At 53.9% G+C, this 10645-nt stretch overlaps 1 protein-coding gene across 1 annotated transcript; it reads right to left on the bottom strand.

The window, feature by feature from the left end:
• Positions 1-5778: 5778 nt before the first annotated feature.
• POU4F3 (POU class 4 homeobox 3) lies at positions 5779-8542 on the bottom strand. The gene is made up of 2 exons (XM_003980945.5): positions 8287-8542; positions 5779-7969 (listed from the first exon to the last, which is right to left on the bottom strand). Exons 1-2 carry the CDS (start codon positions 8404-8406, stop codon positions 7073-7075), a joined length of 1017 nt encoding a protein of 338 aa, XP_003980994.1. The 5' UTR covers positions 8407-8542; the 3' UTR covers positions 5779-7072.
• Positions 8543-10645: the final 2103 nt, after the last annotated feature.

Genomic DNA, 10645 nt, shown 5'->3' with positions numbered 1-10645 from the left:
CTCTGACAAAATATAAAAATAATTTTAAAAAGAATCACCCCAACCTACTCATTGTACAGGTAAAGAAACTTTTCCCCTGAGGGTGGAAAAGACTAGTTTCTGGGGAGTGGGGGGCGGGGGTGGAGTGCAGAGCATAGATATATACTCAGGTTACTGTGTCTCAGGCCAGACCTTTCCTTAACATGGACAGAGACTCTTGCAGTGGCTGGTGTCTAAATGCCTTCAATTGTTGTTGTTGTTGTTGTTGTTGTTAGATTAAGACATTTTTAGAATATTTCAATAAAATTGACGTCTCCTTATTCTGATCCTCTGTGCTAATAATTGTACCCTTTTTTATTCATTCAATTACAAGCAAATTGACAGGAGACATTTATATGAGGCAGCTTAAACCCCAGCTAATGGAGTGCCTAATGACTAATTGATCAGATCCCAACCCAGAGAGCAGCCCTGAGTGGCCTAAAGGAATTTATGCAATTAGTTTAGGTTTGGTAGAAATTGAGTGCATATGAAAGTAAGCTTTTTATGGTCTTGATTTATGAGGGCTGGACATTAACTATATCTGCCAAGAGGTGAGTTGCCTAGCAAGGCCCCAGGCACTGGGAGGCTCTGTCACAGGAAGGAATGGTGAGGTTTTGGAGCTGGGCTGGTGTGTGTGTGTGTGTGTGTGTGTGTGTGTGTGTGCGCGCGCGCGCGCGCGCGCTCTCGGGATGGGTAGAGGGCCTGTGAGTGGAGGAAAAAGAGATATGGTAATGGAGGTGGGATTCGTCCAGAGACCTCTTGAAACTACCGTGATGCTCCCTCCCTAGATAATACACAGTAAAAACAGTATCAATCCTAAAAATGTATAAAGAAGTCCAGGAAAATTTGATTATCCCAAGATGAACACTAGGATTTTGTGTGTGTGTGAAATCCTAAAACTCAAACTCAGAGAGAGACAGTGCTGTTTCGGTACCAGTTTGCCTCCAGTGCCAGGCTGGGCAGTGCTGGGCTGAATGAAGAGGCAGAGAACCGACGTCTCACGGAGACAAGTCCTCCACGCGCTGGAGACAGAAAACAACGGGTGGGGAGGACTCCCCAGGAGGAGCCTGGGCCTGGCCGCCCTCCCGTCTCTTTGCAACGCCCCTCTCGCACGCCGGGGGGGGGCTCCCCAGGCCGGAAAGCCGCGTAGAGGAAGCCCCCTCCGGAGGCGAGGGGAGGAGCGGGGCGAACCCTGACCCCGCCGGGGAGTCCTGGGAGCGGAGCGAGTGCGGAAGCGCCGTCGGGGGGTGGAGGGAAACCTGACCTGCTCGGAAAAGAGCGATCGAAGAGGCGAGGCTAAATCGTCTGCCGGGGTCCTCGCTGGCTCCTTCCGCCCGCCGGGACGGGGTTACCGCAGGAGGCTCCCGCAGCTCGGCGGAAGAGACGAAAGAGGGGAAAGGGGCTTTCTGCGAGCCGAGAGGACGCAGCCAAGTCGCTCCCGCGCTTTGGGGTCAGGCTTTGGCGCCCGTGAGGGTGAAGGGAAACTAAGAGCGGGTTGCGGGGGAGACAGGCAAACACACGGACACCGATAGTAACCGAGACATGGGAGGCGGCGCAAAATCGCGAGGGAGAGACCCGCAGATGGAGCGCCGAGTGGAGGGCTCCAAAACCCGGCGAGGACGGCTGGCTTCGTCGGCTTACGCCACGGCCACCCCTGCTCCCTCCGCACCTTCCGCCAAACCTGACGCGCCTGCTCCACCTCTAATCCCGGCGGCCGCCCCTTCCCTGCCCCCTGACGCGGCTGCGTCTCACTAGGGGACCAGTGAAGCTAAGAAGCAGGTGTTTGGCCAGATCTCTCCACCGAATTGCCATATAACGACTTGTCCCGGGCAGGTTACATAAACATTCTGTGCCTCCAAGTTCTCATCTGTAAAATGGGGTTTAAAATGGTACCTGCTTGTGTTGTTTAAGGATTAATGCGTTAATGTTCATTACGAGCTTGGAACACTACCTGACATACAGGAAGCCCTTAATACATGTTAGATATTATTATTCACTTTTCCAACAAACGTTAGTGAAGCGTGCACTCTCTGGGAGGCTCTGCGAGGGTTCCAGGAGGCGGGTTATGCAGGTGTACTTGCCCCAAAGCTCATTTACTGTTAAATAAATAAACAGGGTGCTAACAGGGAATGATAAGGACTAAGAAAGAAATACAACAGGGTAGTAAGATAGGGTGACTGGGGAAAAGAACAAACTAAGGTAGAAGGAGCCTCCGCCCCAGTCTGGGCCTCAGTCTCTCCTTCGGTAAAAAAAAAAAAAAAAAAAAAAAAAGAGGGCGCCCTAAGGCTGACGCACTCTGACGCCTAGCCCAGAGGCGGGAGCTGGGCCCGGGAGAACGAGTCAGAGACCCCACCATCCCCCGACCCCCGCCTCCTCTGCCTACTGGAGCCCGCCCCTTGGGAGGGAGGGTTGTGCTGAGTTTCCCCACAATCAAAAGGTTGATGTATGCCCGGATTCTGCAAAGGAGTTCAAGGATTCTGCTCCGAGTTCAAGCAGCCGAAGTTGGGAGTTCAAGCAGCCGAAATAGGGGTCAAGTTTCTCAGTGGGAACTCGGATTCTCAGGGTGGACTCCAGGAGAGCGAATTACATCGTGCCTTCCGTGCCTGGGACACACCGTTTGCAAAGAGATTACTTCTACCCTTTCTGGTTTACCACTAACAACCACATCGGGAGCTGGTAGTCCCTGTTACTGCTCTCGTTGTATAGGTGAACACTGTGGCGCAGAGAGGGAAAATGTTTATCCCGGCCGAGGCCAAGCCCCTATTTTGTCCCTGGAACGCCAACTCTCACTTGTCTAAGTTATGTTTGAAAAAGATTAAATATCCGTTAATGCCTATTATGTGTCGGGCCCTGGCCTTGTGTGATACTCATCACAGCAATCTGAAAGATAGCCTTTTTTCCTATTTTATGTATGAGGGCACTGGGGCTCAGGAAGTTAAAGGGTCTAAGAGATGGAGTAGGTGTCCCACCCCAAGTCCGTCCACCCCAGCGCCACAGTTGTTACCATCTCAGCAGGAAAGTAAAATAAACCAGGCTGAAGGGCGAAGAGAGTGTCAGGCAGGGCAGAGGTCACCTCCTGATCCTCCTCCCTGATTCCCCCTCTAGGTTCTGAGGGCCCATGTCACAGAGGACCCCTTCTGTACCCATGATAAACACAGAGTGAGGCAAGGCTTCTTCTAATCTAAGTAGGAAGGAAACTGGCCACCTTTGAATGGACTCTGGAGATGCAGATCACCACCTTGACCCTGACCTCACCCCCTTGTCTCTACTTGATGGTCTCTGTGTTCCCCTACAGTCTGCAGAATCTAGAAAGGATTGGGCTGGAAAAGGATCCTTTCAGTTTACAAAACCAAAGCCTCATTCATTCATTCATTCATTCATCCATTCATTTGACAGATACCTATCGTCTGCCACTCTGGGCCAGATCCTGAGCTGGGCAGTGGGTATAAAACAGTGAATAAAACTGGTAAATATTAGGCACAGAGAAAGGAAGCTCCTGGCCAGAGATCACACAGCCCAGACCCAGGAGCCCAGGATTCCCACATGCATGTTCTGCCCATCAAGGCTTCACCCATGTGGGCCTTTGTATGCATGGTTCATTCAGGGGTCACATCCTAATTCCAGACAGCCACGTGCCTAGAAGCCTTTCCCTAGTCCGCAGATGACTCTCAAAATCCCACCTTGAAAGGCCCAGTGCACCTTTCCATACAAACAGTCCTGAACGTTGGCCTTCCTTTCTCTTGGCCCAGTTTAAAGAAACTTCCAGCTGGGCGGGGACAGTGAATGTTGCAAATTGGCAGTATTTTGCAAAGGAAAATCTGCTCCGGAGTGTTTTTCAGTTACTCTTCAAAAATTATGTTTGTGGTTTTGCAGCCATGGAGAGAGGCTTCCAGGGGTGATGTGACTTGCCCAAGGTCACACGGTTAGGAAATGGCACACCAGGATGCAAACCAGGCCTATGTGAACCCCAAACCGGCTGGTACCTACCCACCCTCCACTCTTGAGAGGACTATGCCTCCGCCCCGGAGGAGGGGCAGAGGCGACTGCACAATTCCGGAGAAACCACAGCTCCCGTTGCTTCCTGAGAGAGCCCAAGGAGAGAGGCAGCGGCGCCGACCCGGCGCACTCAGTGGGTGGGAGAGGGTGGGGCGCGTCGTGGACCGGGCCGCAGCTCCCGCCCGCAGGTGCAAATTGGTCGAAATACCGGTACGCTTGGACAGTCCCGGCGCCTGAAGCGGACCAGGCGCAGAGGTGAGCGTGCGACTCACAACCCAGCCAGTCCAGTAATAGCGCAGATCTTATTTTCGGGCTGCTCATTCCGCCCTCTCCAAAAAAAAAAAAAAAAAGTCTTCCAAACTTTTGAGGTTATATATATATATATATATATATATATAATCTCAGCAGGGAACTTTTCAGAAAGGAGATGGAGGCGGCGGATATCGGGTTCTTTCCCGGACCAGAAAAGCTGAAGGCTCTTACCTGCAGGAAATCTCGCAGCCCGCAAAGGCGCGTCTGTCTGGAGCGCTTCACTTCGGCGCGGGACGCTCACGGCCGCCTCCTCTGCAGCCCGGCTGGGCTCCGGCCCTGTGTTTTATACCACTATAGGCAATTAATATTGCATCAGCCGTATTTTAAATTTTCAAAACCCACAATATAATGTAATGGCATAAGGGCATTTATTATTAAAGGACACCCGATGGAGAAGGAGGTGGAGGCATCGCTGGGGTTGTTGCGCTCGGTGGGGGCGAGGGATTGAGGCCCAGGGGCTGGGGGCGATCCCTAGGTTTGTTTTTGCCGCAGAGGGAGTGCACTGCGCGGAGGGGAGACCCGCTCTGCTCCGAATTTCGGCCGGGAGTTGATGACCCAGACCTCTTTGAAGACACAGAGGGGAAGCGTGCAGACGACTCCCTGACTTGGAACATTAATTTTTAAATCATGAAGGTGTTCCTGTGGCTCACAAATAAAAAGGTTTCTTCCCCCTTTTAGAGGGAGTGAAAGAAAAGGGAATGGCCATCTTTTGAGCACCTACTGTGCGCAGGGCACTAGGCTAGGATCTTGACAGCAGATGTACCATTTAGCACCCCCTTCCTCATAGAGAAGATGAGATAGACCATGAATTGAGTAAGCTCTTGGGTGACAATTTTAAATGAATTTCTGAAATGACCCCGAAGGGGCCCCAACGGACTCTGTCCCAGGAAAGAGCACTTTCCTCCCTCTTTGCTTCTATCCACCCACTTCCTGCCAGGCCACTTGAATCTTTTAAAATAATGTTTCATCTTGAGCACCAGGCGCTACCAAATGCCTCAAATAAACAATCTTATTTAATCTTGACAATAACTTTGTGAGGTAAATATTAACATCTTAATCCTGCAGGCGAGCAGAGCAATCCGAGCCTTAGAGAAGGTAAGAAACTGGCTTCAGGATCATTCAGCCAATGAGTGCAAGTACTAGGCGCTCCTACTGTCATCAGTCAGGCTTCAAAGTTTGCAGTGGATCTGAGTCTAGTTGACCGAACAGAGGCTGATAGATTCACATGCAGGGAAGTGTGGAGGGAAGTGCCTTGTAACCTCGAGGTCCAGAGAAGAACGGCCAGCTCTCCCTAGAGGAGATCTGAGTGAGAAGGTGCAGCTGCGTGGAAGAGGGGAGAGATGGCCAGACACTGGCCTACCAGAAGCGAGAACCCAGCCCTTATGGGTCCTCACTTTTAAATCCTTTCCAAGACTAGTACTCCTTAGCCTCTGAGAAAGAAAAGCACTGTGATTCGGGTTGAAAAATAAAGCATTTATTTTAGGAGTTAATTCAAGGGGTAAATAGAGAAGAAAACTTAATGTTTTATTTGTATCTATTTGGAGAACAAAACCAAGGTCACACAGCAACACGCGAATTACATGAAGCAACGAAAGATAAAATGTGGTGGGGCCAGAGGAGGGGCGGTGAGAAGGGTCCAGGCCAGCAGTCTGGCTCCTCTTTCCGCTCCAAATCACAAGTGAACCTCCACCAGGAGACACCCATGTAAGGGGGATGGAAAGAAGCAGAGTTAAATAAATAATAGCCAATAACAATGCTAACAACAACAACAATAATAAAATCGCAATGAGGTTAGATGTGTTAGAAGGACTTGCATATGATCCAGAGAAGTTACAATTACTTTCGAAAAGCCGCCTCTATGCTGCGCTGGAAATCTGGCTGCAGGAGCGAGCTGGGGGCAGAGAGTCCTCAGTCCGACCGGAACACTACCAATCCCACCCCTCCAGCAGGCAGTAATCACCCCCTCAAACACCATCAGATCTTGGAGGATGCGCTAGAGCAGTTGCCGGCAGTTGCTTGCAACCAGCTTTGAGATCCCGGCATTTTCAGTCGCCAAAATTGAGCCCATCTTTTAGGGAGCCCGACTTACCGCAGAGAACAGCTGGGACCTCGCAACTTCACGCACACTTTCCCTGAACCTAGTCCGTGCTACCTTAGAGAACTTACAGCAAACCAAAGGATGAGATGGATAGAATTTAGGAGAGGAAAGGAGTATAAGGCTATCCTTTGGAAACATACATGTATTTTATATACTCTAAATAAATCTCCAGTACATGTTTGTGCCCCAGTTAGACTTTGTATTAGTGTTTATCACTGCCTTCCCATCCCTTCACCTTTGTCTAATCACGCTTAGCAAAGTGGCGCCTTCACCCCGGAGTAGTGTGGTCGGGGCCAGTTCACTGTCCCCTGCATTGGGGCTCCTGCCCTGTGGTTTCGCAGTCCAGCGCGCAAGGGAGATTTTTCAGCACCACGGACAGCGCCTGCCACTCCGGGCCTGCCCTTCAGGAATTTTTTTCTTAGCGCCATAACTTTTCAGGTGGCAATGGAAAGGAAAGAAGAGAAAGAGAAGTCCGGGAGGCAACCAGGTAGGATAAAGGGGAAAGTCTGTGGCATCGGGGGAGACAGCCTGACCTGCCAGGAAACGTCTTGGAGTTCCCCATAACCATTCCCCCCACACACACACTCTGGGGGGTGGCATACACTCCGCTCTCCCGGCCCCGGCCCCGGACGCCGCGCCCCGCCGCAGTCAGTGGACCGCCGAGTACTTCATTCGTTTCTGTTTCTGTCTCTGGTTGCAAAACCAGACCCTCACCACGTTCTTTTTAAGGTCCAGTTTCTCAGCAATGGCCGCGATCTTCTCGGATGAGGGCCGCGGCTGAATAGCGAAGTAGGCCTCGAGCGAGCGCTTCTCCGGCGCTGCGATGGACGTGCGTTTGCGCTTCCGCTCACTGCCGTTGAAGAGCTCTGGCTTGCTGTTTTTTTCTCGATAGGCGGCCTCGGCTTCCTCCAGCCAGGCCTGGAGCACCGGCTTGAGCGCGATCATGTTGTTGTGGGAGAGAGTGAGAGACTCGAACCTGCAAATGGTGCTCTGGCTGAGCGAGCCTACGCCGGGGATCTTGAGGTTGGCTAGAGCCGCACCCACGTCCGCCTGGGTCACTCCCAGCTTGATGCGCCGTTGCTTGAAGCGCTCGGCGAAGGCCTCGAGCTCTCGCGGGTCCGACTCCACGTCGCTGAGGCACGCGGGCATGGCGGTGTGAGGCGCCACGGCGTGTGGGTGACTCATGCCCATGGCCTGGTGCAGGTGGCCCATGGCGCCCAGGTGATGCGGGTGGATCTGCGCCGGCATCACCGAGTGCTCGGGGGCGCCCAAACCGCTCACGCTCAGCGTGGGAGAGATGTGCTCTAGCAGGTCGCCCTCGAGGCCCTGGTGCACGGCGTGGTGTGGGTGTGAGGTGAGCGCGGCCGGGTGGGATATGGGCACGGTGGACGAAGTGGACGTGCAGGGCACGCTGCTCATGGTATGATAGGTGGCGTCGGGCTTGAACGGATGGTTCTTGCCGTGGGAGACGATATCCACCGCCGCCAGAGCTTCGGCGCGTGCCAGCAGGCTCTCATCAAAGCTTCCAAATATATTACCCTGCAGCTGCAAGCGAGAAGGCGCACAGCACGGTCAGTGGGGAATACTGTCAACTCAGGATTAAAACACATTTTCAAGCAACCGAGATGCCTCTCCTCAAAGCCCAGGTCATAAAAATTAATACGGAGACAGAGGCTTTGCTGGAACAGACGTGTGGATCAGAGAGACATGAATGAGAGAGAGAGCGCGCCGGGAGAGAGCGCGGGGGAGACAAGGAGAGGGGTTCAGACAGCGGCGATTGTTCTGGGCGACATGAAAAAAACATGAAGCTAGTGCCTGTCAAAAAATGTGCCTTAGAGCGGTAATTATGCTCCAGTACGTACCTGCGGGGCTGGGAGACAGACTCGGCGCATGGCCTCGGAACCGGAGTGCAGGCTGGAGAATTTGGGTTCTTGAAGCACCGGATGCATGCCGAAAGGCTGCTTGGCGTTCATGGCCATCATCTTCGCGCGCCTGGCAGGGAGGCAGCGAGGGACATGGATCAGGCTCGTCTCGCTCGCTCGCCGCGCTCCAAGTGAGCGCCGCTCAGCGCCCGCGCTCCCCTCGCCCTCTCGCTCGCTGCCTCCCCTCTCCCCCACCTGCTTCTTCACTCATCTTACAAGCAGCCTGCCAGGAAGGGCCCGGGCGCGCGCAGGCGTGCTCACGCGCCCGGGACTCGCAGGGGCGGCCCGGGAGGCGAGGCCAGGCAGCAGCTCTAGGCGCGCGTCTGTGCGCCCGCCACAGCCGCCCCCGCCACAGCATTTATACCCCGGTCGGGCCTGGCCTCTCCGGGCCTGCCCCGCCCCGCCTGGCTCCAGGCCGGCAGACCTTCCGGATTGTTTCTTCTTGGTGGACTAGTTTCCCCCAAAGTCTCAAACCTCTCCGTCCTGTCCCAACTCGCACTGCCCAGATCGAAGGGCAGCCACGGCCTGAGTGGGTCCAGGAAGCTGACCCTTCTATACACACACACACACACACACACACACACACACACACTCCTTGTCGGCCTCGCTGCCGCCAAACTGCCCATTTCCAGGGCGCTCCTGGCCCCACGCCCGAGCCGTCCACCAGAGTCCGGCCCCGCGGCTCAGCGAAGAGGCGCCTCCATGCGCCCAGACGGGCTCCAGGGAGGGTGAGGGGCTGCCAGAATGAGCCCCAGGTGACCCCAATCGCCCGGCGGGGTGGAAATGGGGGAAATAAATGTCTGCCGGGTCCTGGAGACCAGCGGCTTCCTCCCAACGCTGGCAGTTCTGGCCTTCGCTAGAGAAAGACAACTTGGCCCCCTCTCCCTTTCCCCAACCCGTCAGTGGAAGGAAGCTTCATGAGTTCTGTTTAGAATAGTAACAGTTCAGAACTGCCCACCGGCCTTGTGAGTCAGTCAGTGCACTTCCACTCGGCTGCCAAACCTCACAAGCCCCATTCACCAGAACAATAGCTACCATTTTTGAGCTCCTAATACGTGGTAGGCTATTTAGAGACTTAGTTCATGGTATCCGCACACCCTGCGGAGTAGATACTGTTATTCTGCTTTCCAGGTGAGGAAAACGAGGAGGTTAAGTGACCCGCCCGAGACAACAGAGCTAGTTGGGAAGAGAGCCCTTGGCTCACTCGTTCCGTTATCCATTCCACGAATATTTACGGATGGCCTACTGTGTGCCGGGCGCCACATCTGACTTCCCAGCTCTTCATCATTTCGCACTTTTCCTCCCGAAGTTTTGGGACCCGAAGTGCCCCAGGGTTAGTATTGCTCCGCCCCCGCCTCGCTCTGATCCCCTCTCCTTCCCCCTGGTGTCATCTCCTTTGCCCGCGCTAGTAAACATCGTGAATAATGGATAGGGAATCCTGGGACCGCGCCGCAGCGCCGCCCTCCGGGCTTCGGAGCCGAGACCTGCGCGCCCAGCTGAGCCCACCTCACCTCGGACGCCGCCACCGCCGGGGAGCGACCTTCGAGTTTCAGAAGTCTCCCCAGCCGGGGGGCTGGGCCTTGCGCGCCCGCGTATGGGGGCCGGGTCTCTCAGAATGTGAACACGGCGGTTGGGTGTGGAGAGGTCACCTTTGGCCTAAGAGCAAATCCTGCCTAGATCTGGGCTCCCCACCCTCGGATCCTGCCAATCCCTCTTCTCCGCATTGCAGCCAGCCCCCTTGCATGGGTCCTGTGCGTCCTGTAACCGTCCTGTAACCTGTAACCGGGGAGGAGGACTGAGCCCAGGGGCCTGAGGCCAAGGGCTGCCCTCCCACTAAACCTCTCTTGAGCCTTGGTTTCCTCGTCTGTAAAACAGCAACTGCACTCCTGTTTGCCTTCTTGGGTTCTGGTGAAGGTGTTTTCAAACTAGAATAGAAAGGAAAGCATTGAGCACCATATATAGTGCTCGGCAAACCTCACAACCTAATGTTTGGGCGCAGCCTTGCCCTCAGATTCAACATGCATCTCTGCCTCTTGCTGACTTAGAGGCCATGAGCCACCTCAAACATTGTTGGACTGAACTTTCATCATATATGAAATAGTTTCCCCTCCACTAACTGTTGCCAGCAGTGCGCTGAGATAAGCTTTCAGCATGCTGCCTGGCACAGTGAAATCATGAAATAAATGTTTGTTGCTCTCTTCTTCTTCCCTCAACACTTAAAGCTAAAGCATTTGGGAGCCGGGGTGGCTTAAGTAATCTCCCTGGAGAATGACTGATCTAAAGGTGCAATCTGGTTCCC

Source organism: Felis catus, chromosome A1 (assembly GCF_018350175.1).
Source record: "Felis catus isolate Fca126 chromosome A1, F.catus_Fca126_mat1.0, whole genome shotgun sequence".
In the NCBI taxonomy this organism is placed as follows: Eukaryota; Metazoa; Chordata; class Mammalia; order Carnivora; family Felidae; genus Felis; species Felis catus.
This window is presented reverse-complemented; position numbering and strand designations above follow the sequence as displayed.